Genomic DNA, 17,769 nt, shown 5'->3' with positions numbered 1-17,769 from the left:
CTGTGATTTTTTAAAACTTCTTAGGGGCCTGGGTTTGGGAGCTGAAGTCTGGCAAGTGACGACAACTCTAGCAATTCACGCTGGCAACATTTGAGCAAGTCTTTGCGCGCACTGGCAAAAACTGGGACAGGATCAGGAAGCAGGGATTGTTCCCAGTGAATAGGGGACCGTTGGAGCATGGAGCTATTCACACACCACGCTAACCCACACTCGGTGGTTGAGTGTGGGTTGTTGAACTGTGAGTTGTTTGTTGAACTGCAGGCTAGCGTGTTGCCTGAACCAAGGACATTTTCCACAGAGTGGCTTGTTAACCGTGTAGTGTGACTTGTTAACCGCCCTGAACAACCCAACAAGAAACCACGGGTTCCTAAGGTGGCTTGTTTGAGAAAAATAAGCCACCCTGCATGGTTAACAAGCCACCTTGTGGCAAATGTCCTGGGTTCAGACAACACACTAACCTATGATTCAACGAATAACCCACGGTTCAGCAACAACCCTTACTCAGTCACTGAGTGTGGGTTAGTGTGTTGTGTGAACCCAGTCGATTCCTTCCTCCTATTGGTCTCAGACAATTATTTGTTAAAGTAAACTTTTTCTTCTCTAGCTGGTACTCTTTCCTTCCCCTCTAAATATCTGTTTGGGGTATTTTCTTTCCCTCCCTCCCTCCCTCCCTCCCTCCCTCCAGGTCTCTAAAGACAAATGAAGATGCCTGTCACCTAGATGCCTGACGTTGTGACAACAAGCAATCGATCAGAGGACAAACGACATCCCTTTGCTTAAGCCACAAACCTGGGCAAACATGCTGAAGCCGAGCGGACTTAAAATTCCTGGCAGGGCTGGGAAGCACTCCAGCCCTGTGGGACGCCCTGGTGGGACAACAACCACTACAGCAGCGGCCACCACTGCCACAAAGGAAGGTAAGCAAGCGCATTGCCAAAAGCCCTCTGGAATCATGGGAATTTCTCACTAGACCAGGACAATGATCCTGCTCAGGTTGTTGAAAAATAGGCCTGGTCTTTGTAAGCCTATCATTAACTAATGGTATTCACTAAAAAATAATTCTTCCAGAGCCCCCCCCCCCCCCTTGAAACGCTGGTCTGAGATTTATTGTAACTTAGTGGTTTGTGGCTTTTTGGTGCGTTTACCATGACATCACAGCAATTCACCCAATGGCTGGGGGCAGGGCTTGCTGGTGCTGAATCACAGCTAGGTTTATAAAAACCTGCTGTATCAGTGGGCAGAGATGAGTGGAAGAAAATGTTGGTCGTATACGGATTTATTTCAGGAATTTTCTTAGTGCATGCAAGTCTATTTCCCGCTGTTGATTTCGGATGGGGAACAGGTTTTTGGCAAGCAGGAAGATCTATGTGTGTGACTTTTAAAAGCCACTGAAGCTGCAATTCAGTGCAGACTTCCTTCGGAGTAAGACCCAGAGAACTCAACAGGACATATTTCTAAGTAGGCATGTATAGGATTGCACTCTTAGTTGTGTAGCAGAAAACAGCAAAGCAAACTCTTTGTCATCCTTAAATGTGAGTGTAGCTGCAGCACAGGTCTGACTCCAGGTTTGCGGAAATCCTTGGCAAAGTGCCCTCTGGAGGGCCTGATCCTGCACTGATGGGCCCTGGGCTTACCTGACAGCAGCAGCAACAGTGTGGTGATGAGAGCCAGGAGGCATTTTAATTTTCTGTAATGCCCTGGAGCAATTCTCTGTCAGGGTTCCTCTTATGACCTGGGCCCGATGAGCAACTCTTTAAGGATCTCTTTCCTCCTTAAGCATCCCACCTTCCTTCTTTTGAACTTCCCCTTCCTAGTAATGTGGGGTTTAGGCTGTAGGCGTGGGGTGATTGACACTCTAGACACTGGGTTTAACCACAGCTGTTTACTGGTAAATTTAAAGCTAGCAAATCACATCTAAAGATATTTACAAATAGAGCTGAGTGATACACAAGACCTTAAAAGAAAATAAGTTTACCCTAGCTGTACTTAGACTTCTCCAGGCAGCTTCTTCCTGCTTCTTCTTCACGCTCTTCTCTCCCTGACCCTGACTTTACTGGCTCTCTCGCTCTCTTTATATACCCTCCTCCTTCAAAACAAAAAGTACTGTTTCAACCCTGAAGAAATGAAACTTAACTGGGGAAATGAAACCGAAACTTAGCTAGGTTAATGAAACTACTCTTCCCAGGGATAGCTCCCTCCCATCAAAAAAGCTCCAGGCCTCTAGGCCTGACCTTTTCCCTTGCCTTTGTAGGCTTTCACACTCCCACATTATCTGGGTAATGTCAGAACGTGCCTTTTAGAGCTGTTCCACACGGCATAGTCTACTCATGTGGCAGAATGGAATGGTAGAGTCCTGAGTTGGCAGTGTTTTTTGTTGTTCTTCTACTTTCTAGTTCACATACATGCCAGTGCTTTTGCATATGAACGCTAAGATGCCATGCGGTACAGAACTGACCACTTCACACACTGATGGTGCAGTTTTGAATGTTCGATAACCTATGTAGGTTATCTGAGAGCCGGTGTGGTGTAGTGGTTAGAGTGTTGGACTGGGGCTCAGGAGATCCGGGTTCTAGTCCCCCACTCAGCCATGAAGCTCACTGAGTGACTTTGGGCCAGTCACTGACTCTCAGCCTAACCTACCTCACAGAGTTGTTGTGAAGATAAAATGGCGAGGAGGAGGACGGTGTAAGCCATCCTGGGTTCCTTGCAAGAGGAAAAAAGGGTGGGATATAAATGTGATGGTGATGATGATGATGTCAACCCCCCCCCCCGGTAATGTCAAACCCCCCCCCCCGGTAATGTTAACTGAAAGCACGGCCGCCCTCTTTGTTCTTGAATAAAGGACAGAAGGCAGTAAATAATCTATCAACAATGTGTAATGTTGGAGGCCCTACAGAGTGATCCTTGGTATGCGACTATGAATGTGACAATCAGGTCTGTTTTCCATCGAATCAGAGAGTTGGTGGGAGCCTTAGAGGTCACCTAGTCCAACTCCCTGGTCAGTGCAAGAAATCCAGTGCTAGAACATCCTTAGTAGGTGGCTGTTAAGGGTAGGGATGGCGGAGAATTTCTCCACGAATCTCCGGGAGACCGAATGCCAACGCATTCGGCCCCCCGAAATTGGTGGTGAAATTCTCCGCCCCCCCGCCCCCCCCCCCCCCCGGGATGGGACTTACCTCTGTCGAATGTCCCTCTCGGCGGCGGGTCCCGGTGGCAATTCGGCAGCATTTCGGCGGGGGCGGCGGCCGGTCTTCTGCCGCCGCCACCATTTCCCAGTAAAAAACAAAACAAAACACGTGATAGGCTACGTAACGATTTACGTAGCCTATCACGGCTGACTTTGAAAATCTAGCCATGATAGGCTACGTAAATCGTTATGTAGCCTATCACGTGTTCTTTTTTCCCCCCATAATTTTTTTATTTCGCGGCCGGGGAGACGGGGTGCTTCCCCTCGGCCAGAATTTCGGCGGTGAGGGATGGGGCGCCCCCCCCAGCCTGAATTTCGGCCAGGAGGGGTGGGGCGCCTCCCCCCTGCCAAGAATTTTGGGGGGAGAACCGAAGCGCCTCCCCCCCACCGCGAAGCAAGCTGCAGGACCAGGTAAGGGACTTTCGTCCATCCTTAGTTAAGGGAGCCCCAACACCACTCATCTCGGTCAGTGGTTCCACAGCTGAACTGCTTTTATGGTAGGGATGTCAGAGAATTTTGCCACGAATCTTGGGGAAATTGGTGGCGAAACGGTCTGCCCCCCTGCCGCCCCCCCCCCCAGGATGGGACTTACCTTGGGTGAATCCTCCTGGCGGCGGCGGCTCAGGCGGCGGTTCGGCGGCTGTTCAGCGGTGGCGGCTGGTCTTCCGACCGGCTGCCACTGCCACCATTTCCAGTAAAAAAAAACACACACCAAAAAAAACGTGATAGGCTACGTAAAGATTTACGTAGCCTATCATGGCTAGATTTTAAAAAAATACCATGATAGGCTACGTAAATGTTTACGTAGCCTATCACGGCTGACTTAAAAAAAACACACACATGCGTACGCAAATGTTTGTGTTCCTTATTTTGGCACGTCTAGTCTACGTAAACATTTACATAGACTACGGCGAAAATAAGGGGAATGCAAATAGCGTAGACGCTACGCTTTTTGCGTTCCCCTTATTTTCGCCGTAGTCTACGTAAATGTTTACGTAGACTAGACGTGCCAAAATAAGGAACGCAAATGGCGGCGCCCATGGGCGCCGCCATTTGCATACGTGCATTTTTTTGTTTTACTCAGCTGTGATAGGCTACGTAAACATTTACGTAGCCTATCACGGCTGACTGCAGGGACGCAAATGGTGGCGGCTATGGCTGCCGCCATTTGCGTCCCGGCCAGCCAGGATTCGGGGGTGGAGGGACGGAGCGCCTCCCCCCCTGGCCAGAATTTCGGGGGGGAGGGATGGAGCGCCTCCCCCCCCGGCCAGAATTTCGGGGGGGAGGGACGGAGCGCCTCCCCCCCACCGCGAATAAAATTTCCTTCAAGGTAAGTGACTTTCATACATCCCTATTTTATGGTCAAAGCGTTCCTCCTAATGTCCAACTGAAATCTCCCCTCTTATAAACTAAATCCATTCGATCTAGTCCTGCCTTTGGGGGCAGCAAAGACGTCACCTGTGTGACAGCCCTTTATCTCAGAAAGGTCAGAGAAGATGTTCCAAGTTTGCCAAAAGGATATATTTTAATATCCCTGATATGTTGCCTGAACAAGATCATGTAAAGCCAAGAAAAAAAATTATGTTTTGCTTGTTTTTACATTTTTCCACTGTTCAGAACATTTTCTTTGTATTGTTAAAATTTTCCAAGACTTTCCACTTTTCTTATCATTACAACTGGGCAATGAAAACATTGAAATGTTTTTTCTTTAAAAGGGGAATTCTGCACCACAGCAGAAGCACTTTGCACATGCTCTGGACATTTTGCCCGAGGTGTCAGGGTTCAAAAAACAATCCAACAAATAAGTGTCTTTCCTTTTGTTGGCAATCAGTTACAGAGGGCAGAAGGAGGAGTGCAATTTGGGCAGTATCTAGCATGACACTACTGCTAATGTAAGTTATATACGGATATAACTTACATTAGCAGTAACTTACATTAGCAGTAACATTAGCAGTAACTTACATTAGCAGCTAATGTAAGTGACCTCTACCGCATGCAAGTAGTGCTTGCTAGAGCAATGGGTTTCTCCAGAAAACCCATCACGCCAGGAAGTGCTACTGCCACCGCGCTAGAGATCATTTACATTATCGCAGTGTGATTTCCACTAGCGGTAATGTCATACTGGGTGCTGCCTTTTGAATCTGTGATTAGCTAATTAAAATGTGATTCTCCTCCTCCCCCAGGAAACAATGGCCCTGCAGCTAAGGATCTATGAGAATTTTCTTCCTCTTCGCAAATTCCCTGAATGCGTCCTGTTCACAACCCCAAACATGAACGCAGGCAGGCACGCAATTTCCTGATCTTGCATTCAAAAGTGCACACTTATGAAGAAATGCATGTCCCTCCCCTCCCCCCCAATCTGCATATTCATGCTCTAGCCTATAGGGGGAAATGTGCATTTTTCAATTGGGAAAACTGAGCGCTTTTAAAAATGTGCATTTTTCCCGATTGGAAATTGATTGCATTTGGAAACACGAAGGAGGCAAAGTGAGCTTCAAGGAGGAGTTTGGACAACCTCAACGAGTCTGAACATCGCATGTTCGCCCATCCCTACTTGCAGCCCAATCCTATGCATGCTTACTCAGAAGTAAGTTCACTGGGACTTTACTCTCAAGTAACAGTGGGGCGGGGAATGAGCAAAGTGACAGACTGTTGGCCACTTCCAAAGACTTCTTTTTCTGTGTCTTGCATGAGATTTTGAAGCGTCGGAGGGGAATGGAGGGTGGCTTGGATCCGCTGCCCCCAGCTAACCACATTGCAGGGCCCTTGCTGGCGAGAACACCGCCAGCGCTCGATTTATCCCACAGATCTTTCTGCAGGCGTAACTGGGCCAGACACACGCTGCCTTGCTGAGGAAGCTCCTCTCCACCAGAACAGGGGCATCTCTGCGCGATCCCAAACCCCTCCAGCCAGTACTTCTGGGGTTTAGGATTGTACTCTTAAGTGTGTGCAGGTTTGCAGCCTTGAGGGACAGGACATTAAAACAAATGGGCCTGGGCGTTTCAAAGCCTGAGCAGGAACCTGCATATTCCGAAGCACCGCTGCTCCAGTTTGGCACATCCCCAGGCTTATGTTTCCTGACGAAATGATCGTATGTTCACAGAGTGGAGGCTGGTGGCTCCGATGTCAGTGGGGCAGTGAGTCCACTCTGGGTGTCAGTCAGAACTCTAAAGGAGCTATCTAGTGGGGCGGTGAATCCACTGGGTTTCAGTCAGAACTAGTCAGAACTCTAAAGGAGCTATCCAGTGGGGCAGTGAGTCCACTCTGGGTGACAGTCAGAACCAGTCAGAACTCTAAAGGAGCTATCCAGTGGGGTGGTGAATCCACTCTGGGTGTCAGTCAAAACTCTAAAGGAGCTATCCAGTGGGATGGTGAATCCACTGGGTTTCAGTTAGAACTAGTCAGAACTCTAAAGGAGCTATCCAGTGGGGCGGTGAATCCACTGGGTTTCAGTCAGAACTAGTCAGAACTCTAAAGGAGCTATCCAGTGGGGCGGTGAATCCACTGGGTTTCAGTCAGAACTAGTCAGAACTCTAAAGGAGCTATCCAGTGGGGCGGTGAATCCACTGGGTTTCAGTCAGAACTAGTCAGAACTCTAAAGGAGCTATCCAGTGGGGTGGTGAGTCCACTCTGGGTGTCAGTCAGAACCAGTCAGAACTCCAAAGGAGCTATCCAATCGCACCTTGGATAGCTTCTTTAGATTTCAGACTGGTTCTGACTGAAACCCTGATTGAATTCACCACCCACTGACATCCGAGCCACCAGCTTCCACTGCGTGTGCGTGCACACGCGTGTGTGTATGTATGTGTGTATGTATATAAATATATATATATATATATATACAGTATGTGTGTGTGTGTGTATGTATATGTGTGTGTGTGTGTGTGTGTGTGTATATATATATATATATATATATGCACCCATACTGAATTAGAAACTTTGTCCCCATTTTTCTTCTGGAATTCTTGAACTAAGGAGACACTTTTCCTTTTAAAACTCTTTCTCTTCCCCAACCCTCCCCGCCCCCTTTAAAATAGCAGCGGACCCTTGGTACAATGTAAGCTGTTGATCCCCAGGGCGTGAAATGAGTCGCGCACAATTGGTTCTTTTATTGCTCTTAACGTACAGTGGCTCTTTACAGTTTCTGGTGAAAATTAAAAAAAAAAATGCAGCTTTTCATTGGCTGCTTGCACACGGTGTCACTGGATGCCTGCCAGCTGCTGGTTCCAGTCCTGTCTGTTGGACGTCCCCGAATCATCAGCCAACTTGATTGAGTTAGCAACTTTCCTTTTTAAAACTCTCTGTGCAACAGTAATAATAGATTCCTGAGTATATTCCAGAACTGGGACAGGCAGACTTCAGATCTGCTTTGTTTGTTTTTACTTAGAACCCCAACCAGAGTCAGGTGCAACAGACATACACTTTGTATTTTAAAAAAACTTGTGCCCCTGAGTCTAAGAATTTGTTTTTCAGACCCAGAACTGAACTGAGCTTGCAATCCTTTCACACAACAGTCCAGTCCTGGCAACCCCCCAAGCTCTCTTCATTTCCACACCCTAATTTAATTGGGAAAAAGAAACTACTTCTTCTTACAGTGCTTTATCTCGAAACCGGGCATGGACCAGGCCCCCCTTCAAATAGAGGACTGAGTAAAGTAGGACACAGGGCCACCCTAGCTACGATTGGAGACCATGAACCCCGAAAGGGCTGGTGGTGTTTTGTCAGTTTGCCCTGCCTCACCTCGGAAGGGCGGCCCGCTTAGTGCCTAAACAGTAAAGTGCTCGGCTGGGGGGCTGGTCCCGCAAAAAGCTCTGATGGAGGGAAGTGTTTCTCCTGCCTCTGGAGGCTGTGTTTTATCCTTCGTGGTGAGCAGCTGAGCTTTCAGGCTGATGGACTTTCCCCTCCTTCGTCTCCACCTCTTTCTTTGTACCGGCTGCTTTGTTCTGAACATGTGCCTGCCATTTTTCGAAGCCTCTGGTGATCCTTGTCACACAGCTGCAGAGGATTTGCCGCCATCCCTGCTGGGCAGACGTCTGCGCGGCTCTTTCTACCGCGCTGTCGGTACCTTGTGCAACCTGCGCGACGACCCCGCACCAGCCTGCTAATTTCTGACAGTGACGTCAGATGTGACAGTGTTGTGCAGGAAGCAGGAAGTCCCGGGTACTTCCTGTTCCTCTGCATTGCCTTCTCCTCCAAAATGGAACTTGGTGCATTTCTCCTCCACCTCCACCACCACCAGGGAGATGGGCAATCTATTCCTGCAGTGGGAGATTTTGCATATCTCCCAGACTAGGAAGATGCACAGTTTTCCACATCTATCTTCACAATGGATGTGCAAGAAATTCCTATCCCCTCTACACAACAGTTATATCCAAGGTGGCCTCAGACCGTGACCAAGGGGTCACTCCCAGCCTGTACTTCCTTTCCCTTCTTACAGATTTTTAAACATTGCCAGAGATTTACCAGTGTATCAGACTTAGATATGGGGAAACACACATGCCCATGGGGCTTTTACAGTAGGCATGAGCTCCCTAGAGAGGTTCGCCTGGCATCTACGTTGTACTCCTTCTGGTCACTGGCCACTAGTCTTGATGGCTATGAGCTACCTCCAGTACCAGAGGCAGTGAGCCTATGTACACCAGTTGCTGGGGAACACGGGTGGGAGGGTGCTGTTGCGCTCACGCCCTGCTTGCGGGTTCCTGGTTGACAGCTGGTTGGCCTCTGTGTGAACAGAACACTGGACTAGATGGACCCTTGGTCTGATCCAGCAGGGCTCTTATGTTCTTATGTTCCTTCCAGCACCAGGTGAAGACCTTTTTATTCTCCCAGTAGTTTAGCAGTTTAGCTTCCTAGTCTTTTAGCTCCGGTGTTTTAAATCTGTATTTTCAATCTCTGCATTGCTGCCAGGGTTGATTCTGGTTGCGCTGTGGTATTGTGGTTTTAAGTGTTCGTATTTATATTGTTTTATGCTGTGTTTGCGGTTTTAATTTTTGTGAACTGCCCAGAGAGCTTTGGCTATGGGGCAGTATAGAAATTAATTAATTAAATAATTAAATAATCGGCTGCTCCTCCTTATCACCACCGCCGTTGTCTGGACCAGAACAAGAGGCAGGTGAATAAGCAGCTTGCGATGGGTAAGAAGAAGAGCAGGGGCTCTTGTCAGTGGGTCCCTGCTGGGGACTGGGCCGTCAGTAGGTGTCTGACCACACCTCCCTTTGATGCTGGCCCATCACCTGGTACTCGCTTTTTAACTGAAGATGTCTGGATTTGAACCCTGGGACCTTCTGCATGCAAAGCTACAGCCCCATATTCGATCTCTGCTCATGTCCTTCGATATTTCATGCCCCTCCCGCTGCACTTTTCCCTGGGGATATTTGAGAAAAAGTCTGATATTATTTGTTGTGCTCTCAATTGAGGCTCCTTTTTTCTTCTCCATCTACCGGATTGCCATGGAAACGGGGCAGCTACATTGCGTTTCAGCTCCTCCTGACAGCTGGCCGTTCTGGCGCAGGCCTGATGCGCAGGCATAACAGGACTGAGCACTGCATTTTGCAGCCAATGGGAAAGGGAGGGCGAATAGCAGTGCTGTGTTCTGGGTGCCCCGTCCTGTCCTTTTTCCAGTTGGATACGTATTTTCCTGCCAGCGGTTGCCCGTAGGCCAGGCTATTGGCCAGAGGCTGCTGGTTGCAAAGCTGAAACTTAAAAGGTCAGTTGTGCATTTAAATCACATCCCTGATGCTCACAGGAGCCAAAACGTTGTCAGGAACACGTGGCACCAACTGGAGCATAACACCGTTTGCTTTTGGTCTACAGGCACTGCTTTTGACATGTTTTAGGGAGGAGATTTTTCTGCTCTTCTTGGGTTGGGGGCGGATGTGCTGTCAGGGCCATTTAAACTTCTTTACAGAGCAAGAGGAATCGGTATAGGACCGGAGTGCAAGTTGGGTAGAACTGCAGAAAGTTTACAAAGTTGAACAAGGACGTTCAGGTGATTCTGTGCAACGTTCGCGCTCCCTTGCGACAAGAGGGCTGTCTCTGCATGTTCTTTGGTCTAACACAAGACTGAATGAGGATGTTACTCAGCATCCAGATGCAAAGGCAAACGCTTGATTATTGCAAGCATTTCCCGGTTAACCTGAACTAAGAATGGGAGAACCAGCAATATTTGAGAAGAGGGCCTTTTCTGCTGTGGCCCCCTGGCTGCGGGATGAGCTCCCTAGAGAGATTCGCTTGGCACCTCTGTTGTACTCCTTCCAGCGCCAGGTGAAGATCTTTTTATTCTCCCAATATTTTAGCATTTTAGCTTCCTACTCTTTTAGCTGTGGTGTTTTAAATCTGTATTTTTTTAATCTCTGCATTGCTGCTAGGTTTTATTCTGGTTGTACAGTTATATTGTGTTTTTAAGCTTTCATATTTTATATTGTTTTAAGCTGCACTCTGTGGTTTTAATTTTTGCGAACCACCCAGAAAGCTTCAGCTATTGGAATGGATAAAAATGAAATAAATAAAGAAATAAGCCTCTCAGTTTTTCCAAATTCCACCTTAAAGCTCTGATTGCCTTGTGCCCATGTTTGAATGTGACCGCTTTTTCCTTTCATTTGAATGGGAAAGGTGCACATTTTTCAAAAGTGTACACCCAAACGTTTCACTAAAGCATGAAAATGCGTATTCCCCCCACCCGAAAATGCACATTTTAAGTGCACAGTTTTAAAATTCTGCTTTTTCAAACATCAACACAAGGTCAGGAACAACAACAAAAAGCGCTTGCGTTTGAAGGTGCAAACAGGTGAAAGATGAACCAAAAAATCGGAACAAGCGGCAAGCCACGCTTAGCAGACAGTACAGCAATAATTAGCCCTCTTATTGGCATTAGAACTTCATTCATTTATTACATGTTTATACCTCCCAGTAGCCAAAGCTTTCTGGGCAGTTTGCAAAGATTAAAAACCTTAAAAATACAATATTGTACATAATATAAAAACTGTTTATATACAAACATACACCACCCCCACACACATACATACGTACATACATACATATCCAAACAATTTTAAAAATAAGAAATCCCTTGACCTGATTAAAAACCTTATCATATGCTGTCAAATGCCGTGCTGGATCATACTAAAGGCCTATCTGTTCTGCATTCTGTTCTCACAGTGGCCAACCAAATGCCTCTGGGAGGCCCATAAACAGGGATTATTTACTCCAGATGTCCAGCATAGTTCCTAAGATGCAAAGAAGACATAGCGTGGTGGCTGGTACCAGCAAAACTGGTCGGTCCCTTGCACTTCTATGCTTTATGGCAGGGGTCCCCAATGTTTTTGGACCCGCGGGCATGTTTAGGAATTTGAGAAACCGCTGTGAGCACTGCCACAAAATGGCTTCCATGGAGGATGTGGCTGGTCACATAATGGCTGCCATAGGGTCCTGGCTAGTCAAAAGAGAGAAATAGTGAGGCTGGGAGGGAGGGGGAAATAGCAAGGCAATGGGGTGGAGGGGAAAGAAAGAGCAAAGCTAGAGGCTAGGAGTGGGGGGGGGGGACAGTAAGCTAAAGAGGCCAGAGGCTGGGAGGGAGGGGGAAACAGCAATGCAAAGAGGCAGAAGGTGATAGCATGATATCAAGAATATGATAGCGCTGTCCAAGTCCTTGAAAGGTTGTCCCAGAGAGGAAGGCCAGGACCTGTTCTCGATCATACCTTGTCGATACAGGACACGGAATGGGCTCAAGTTCCAGGAAGCCAGATTCCAACTGAACATCAGGAAACACGTCCTGACTGTAAGAGCAGTACGACAGTGAAACCAATGACCTAGGGAGGTGGTGGGCTCTCCCACACTGGAAGCACTCAAGATGAGGTTGGACAGCCACCTGTCTGGGATGCTCTGACTTGGACTCCTGTTGAGCAGGGGGTTGGACTCGATGGCCTTGTAGGCCCCTTCCAACCCTACCATTCTATGATTCCATGAGAAGGGAGAGAAAGAGCAAGGCTAGAGCCTAGATCGGGAGAGACAGAAGAGACAGAATGTTACCTTAATATTTTCCAAGTTTTTTCTTCAAACAATTTTTGTGAAGGGGGAGGGGGGAGCTTCGTGGGTACCACTGGAGGTCTTGTGGGCACCATGGTGCCCACGGCTGCTGCATTGGGGACCCCTGCTTTATGGGATGGTGTTGCTTGAAGCTTATTCCAGCATTTGCTGCTGATAAAATGGGGAGACTAGCAGACATTTCTAAGGCTTGAACATGAGTTGAGACACGCTTCACTTCCCATGGCATACTTATAGCTCATTGCGTGTGTGTGTTTCGACTGAACACCTTATCTATTGGAGGCACAACTGTGCCTCCAATAATACACACACACACACACACACACTCACGCAGCACACACACTTTTTTTGTCCCAATTCTGTCTCAGATCAAAACAAGCGTTGCAGGTTTCAGTTTGACCAGAGTGGAAAGTGGGGCCGGTGGTGCAGTTCAGGAATTTTAGACTCTGGACTTCACGGTCCCCAACTTTAGATAGTAATGTGCACTGTGTCACTTATTTATTTATTTTCAACATTTGTATACCGCTCTGTATCTATTGCAGATTCTGGAGCGGTGAATGTAAGAGGTACAATAGTAAAAAAGAAAAAAAGATTAAAACACTATATTAAAATTATTAAAAACAGAACACTAATAGAGGCAGGGAGTTCCAAAGAACGGGATATGTGGCGAGCCCATCCTGCTGCGTCTGAGGGACCCCTGGTTCATTCTGCTGAGCCCAGACATCTGCCTGCAAATCCCATACTCCTTTGCATGGGGATGCGTGTACACCAAATGTATCAGAGGCAGTATGCCTATGTACACCAGTTGCTGGGGAACATGGGTGGGAGGGTGCTGTTGTACTCATGTCCTGCTTGTGTTTTTCCCATGGGCAGCTGGTTGGCCACTGTGTGAACAGAATGCTGGACCAGATGGACCCTTTGTCTGATCCAGCAGGGCTCTTCTTAGGTTTTTATGTTCATAAATGCAGGGATCTCTTTTTGCAAACTTCCCTCATCTCTTTGAAAGAAATGGTTGTCTGTCTTCTCCGGCCTTTCAGTAGAGATGATCGAGTCATTTTAGATTTAGGATCTTGTTTGCCGAAGGCTTTCTTTTCATGCAGCCCTGCTTTCCTTTCTTTGGTTTTACAGGCTCGCCTCTGCACAAACAGGGTTCTACTTCTTCCACAGCCACCGCTGAGAAGCCGCCGGGGTCAAAGGTCACCGAGGTGGGCGATGACTTCCTGGGGGACTTTGTGGTGGGCGAACGCGTCTGGGTTAACGGAGTAAAGCCGGGCGTGATCCAGTATCTGGGAGAGACCCAATTTGCCCCGGGACAGTGGGCAGGGGTCGTTTTGGATGACCCCATTGGAAAGAATGATGGCTCCGTGGGCGGTGTCCGCTACTTTGAGTGCCAGCCCCTGCAGGGGATCTTCACACGGCCTTCCAAGTTGACCCGCCAGCCCACGACAGAGGGCTCAGGGAGTGATGCCCACTCTGTGGAATCCCTGACAGCCCAAAACCTGTCCCTCCACTCGGGGACTTCCACTCCGCCTCTCTCCACCCGTGTCATCCCTCTGCGGGAGAGCGTCCTCAATAGCACCATGAAGACCGGGAATGAATCCGGATCCAACCTGTCAGACAGCGGGTCGGTGAAGAAAGGGGATAAAGACTTCCGGCTCGGAGACCGCGTCCTCGTGAGTCATTTATCTCTCTTCTCTAGCTTTTATTGAATGAACAATGCAGCTGGGCGTTGTCAGTGCTGAATTTGTAGAATGAGAGGTGTTTGATGACTAACTTATCTGGACGTCATTCTTTGTCTTGGAATTTCAGCAATGGTTGTGGGTGAGCAGCCAGAGAAAGCACCCACCAAATAAAGGGAAATTTGGTCTTTCTTTTTTTAAAAACAAATATTAACTGTCATATTATTTGAACATTGCCTGACATGTTTTGACTATGATCTTCCTCGGGAGGCACGTTTTGTGAACTTTGAGTTGGCGTAATAAAGGTATTATGGTGATATGGGTTTAAAAGTGAATAACATATACTTAAGAATGGATGTTGAAATGAGTTGGGGGCGGGGGCGGATGGAATGCTAAAACTAAAACACGTTAGTTTCTTGCAGCAAAAACAACGAAGACTCTCACAGCAGTTGACAAATTCCTGGAGGAGAAGGCTATTGATGGCTACTAGTCCTGATTAGGGACTGTGTAAAATCCACTCCATTTGTGTTTTGTGGACTGTCAAGCACCTTTTGTTCCGTCGTCTGCTCACAGACAGATGGAACTTTTTTTCCCCGTCATGCGGAAAAATACACAAATAATTCTGTAAGCGGTTTCATAACAATTTACATAATTTACCTTAGTACGTAATATTTAGTGTACTGTCCCCCATTCCATTTAACTTGTCCTCAGCAGAAACGTGTGTATTTTCCTACGAATAAAGATGCATACATTTTGGGAAAGTAAAAAAACAAGAACACACATCTGAAAGTCCAGGGACTCCACGCGGCCTGAGGGGGACGCTCTGCAGTGGATTCTGCAGGTCAGATTCATAGAACTCTGAGCTCATTTTAGTCTTCCTCAAATTTCTCCAGCATCCCTAGTCCAGATGGTAATATGCTACCTCCAGTACCAGAGGCAGTGAGCCTATGTACACCAGTTGCTGGGGAACATGGGCGGGAGGGTGCTGTTGCACTCCTGTCCTGCTTGTGGGCTTCCTGTTGACAGCTGGTTGGCCACTGTGTGAACAGAATGCTGGACTAGACGGACCCTTGGTGAGATCCAGCACGGCTCTTCTGATGTTCTTATGATCTCCTTGCCCTCTCCACTTCCCTTCCCTAAGCACTGGAATCTGCCTTATCCTGAGTCAAACCATTGGCCCACCCACCTCACCAGGGGAGGGCATAGCCAGTGGTGAGGGCCCCCTCAAGGGCCCCAAGACACTGATCTCTGACAACAGGCTATGCCTTGGGTCGAGGGTGCTGTTGCGCTCATGCCCTGCTGGTGGTTTCCCCGTGGGCAGCTGGCTGGCCACTGTGTGAACAGAATGCTGGACTAGATGGACCCTTGGCCTGATCCAGCAGGGCTCTTCTTCTGTTCTTAACACCTTCAAAGGCTAACACATTTATGATGGCATCAGCTTCCTGACCCAGGGTCCACTTCATTAGATGTCTACGAGACCATAGGTCAGGGGTGCAAAACCTCTTTCACCTCGAGGGCCAAATTCCATTTCGGAGAAGCTCTCTGGGGCCACATTCCGGTGATGGGCGAGGCCAAAAAAACAAAAGGATACCAGCCTAGTGTAGCTTGCTGCCATTCACTCAGCCTTCGGAGAGGCATTTCAACCTTTCAGAATGGAGGAAAAGCTGCACAAAGGTGGCGAAACTAGCAAAATAATGGGTGGTTGGGGGAAAGGGGGTGGAGCCAGGGAAGGGGGTGTGGCCATCTGGGAAACCCCGGATCGGGACCCCTAGAAGGCCAGGTTTGGCCTGACACTCTGCACCTTTGGCTTAGGTCGTTATAAATGTGTTTGTCTTGAAGGTGCTACTACAGGACTAATCCATAAATGCTTCTCTGTAAAAAGAGGATTTTTGTAGAGCGGCCCTGCAGGGTTTCAGGCAGGCATCTTTCCCAGCCCTACCTGGAGTTGCTGGGGAACGAACCTGGGACCTCTTGCGTGCAAAGCAGGTGATGTACCAGTGGAGGCTGGTGGTTCTGATGTTGGTGGGGCAGTGAATCCGCTCCAGGTTTCAGTCAGACCTCTAAAGGAGCTTTCCAAGGTGCTTCTTGAACAAGGGCAAGGAACCCTGAACAGGAGCATGTCAGACTGCAACATTTTGTTGCAGGGCCCATTTCATAATGGATGGTGCAAAACATACAGTCTCTAAAGGAACTTCTGCGTCTTGAAGAGCTGGTTTAGAGTTCTGACTGGTTCTGACTGCAACCCAAAGCGGATGCACCATCCCGCTGACATTGGTGCCGCCAGCCTCCACTGGATTGTGCATGGTGTGGTATTACGTGGAAGACATTGGGAGTTTTCCTGCATATTAATCCTCTATCTGAAGCGTTCAGAAAATGTGCTGAAGGACTCTTCTGCTCCATGGGCATTACCTAGTGGGGTGATGTCTTCTCTAGGTTGTTGTTCAGTCGTTCAGTCGTGTCCGACTCTTCGTGACCCCATGGACCATAGCACGCCAGGCCTTCCTGTCCTGTGCTCTCTCTAGGTTGTTATGTCGGCATTTATAACCACTGGGGAATGTTATCAGTGGATTTGTTGCCAAGTCCAACCTCCTGCTCAATGCGAGAGTCCAAGTAAAAGCATCCCTGACAGATGGCTGTCCAGCTTAATCTTGAATGCCTCCAGTAGGTCATTGGTTCCATTGTCGTATTGCTCTAACAGTCAAGAAGTTTTTCCTGATGTTCAGCTGGAATCTGGCTTCCTGTAACTTGAGCCCATTGTTCTGTGTCCTGCATTCTGGGACAATCGAGAAATGATCCTGGCCTTCTCCCCTCAGTCTTCTCTTCTCAAGGCTAAACATGCCCAGTTCTTTCAGTCTTTCCCCATAGGGCACAGATTCCTAATAGTACATATAACTGAGGCTATACCTGAGATGAAGGAATATTTTGACTTGTGCAAACAGCCGTACATGTTTTTTAAGAAGGGGTGTGTTGCTCAGATTTATAAAGAGCAGTTCTTTAAAGCGCCTGTTGGTTCAACAATGGACTGGACACTTGGATTCAGTTACAGTTATACATTCAGACAAATCATTCATTCTTTCCACATTCAGATCTATCAGTGCATCTTCCCCATGTGAAAAATTTTCTCATCTAAAAACTGAGCAATTGGATTGCTCAATCAGATCAGTCATCTTTCTTTTCCCTTTCTTACTGAAATTATGCTTCAAGTACTGGGATATCTGTAACCTGTAACATTACTGCTGCAGTAGAAAAATCTGGATATCAATGCAGCATTTAGACTTATTGACTGTGTCAGGAGGCAGGAGTTTTCAACAATGGTTTTGAAGCAGCCAAGAAAGCATGTGAATCTCCGGACCATGAACAGCATCAAAATGTCATCATAAACTCCCTTGGACTTCAGGAAAGGGGATTTTAATAAACTCAGAGTACTGATAAGCAGGATTCTATTTCAGGAAAACCCAACAGGAAGAGGAGTTCAAGAATAGTTCAAGGGGGGGGGGTAGTACATGCCAAATTTGCAGATGACACAAAATTGGGTGGGATAGCTAATACCTTAGAAGACGGAAACAATTTTTGAGATGATCCTGATAGGTTAGAAGACTGGGCAGAAAATAACAGAATGAAATTTAACAGAGACAAGCGCTAACTTCTTCATTTAGGAAAAGGAAATAAAATGCACAGGTCTAAGATGGGAGTTACCTGGCTTGGCAAAGTTAAGAGTGAAAAGGGTCTTGGAATTTGTATTGCCCCTGCAGTAGGCCTCTTAATTTAGAGGTGTCAAGATAGTGATAAATTGGATCCAGGTTTACTTACAAGGAGTACTTTATTGAGTCCCATCAGCACACAGGCATACCCAGTGGTTGG

At 47.6% G+C, this 17,769-nt stretch overlaps 1 protein-coding gene across 4 annotated transcripts in view; it reads left to right on the top strand.

Annotated features, from left to right (window-relative positions):
* CLIP2 (CAP-Gly domain containing linker protein 2) overlaps nucleotides 1-17,769 on the top strand; it is a 139,774-nt gene that overhangs the window by 34,642 nt on the left and 87,363 nt on the right. For all 4 annotated transcript variants that reach the window (XM_084823300.1, XM_084823297.1, XM_084823298.1 and 1 more), the window contains exons 2-3: nucleotides 686-917; nucleotides 13,358-13,902. In XM_084823300.1, the coding sequence (XP_084679426.1) occupies nucleotides 800-917; nucleotides 13,358-13,902 (663 nt within the window). In that variant the 5' untranslated portion in view covers nucleotides 686-799. The remainder of the gene's footprint in view (nucleotides 1-685; nucleotides 918-13,357; nucleotides 13,903-17,769) is intronic.

This window comes from Heloderma suspectum, chromosome 16, assembly GCF_057233095.1.
Source record: "Heloderma suspectum isolate Gila_16-S chromosome 16, 16-S_ref, whole genome shotgun sequence".
NCBI classification, from domain to species: Eukaryota; Metazoa; Chordata; class Lepidosauria; order Squamata; family Helodermatidae; genus Heloderma; species Heloderma suspectum.
The sequence above is the reverse complement of the archived record's forward strand: the minus strand, read 5'-3'. Positions and strand labels throughout refer to the sequence as shown.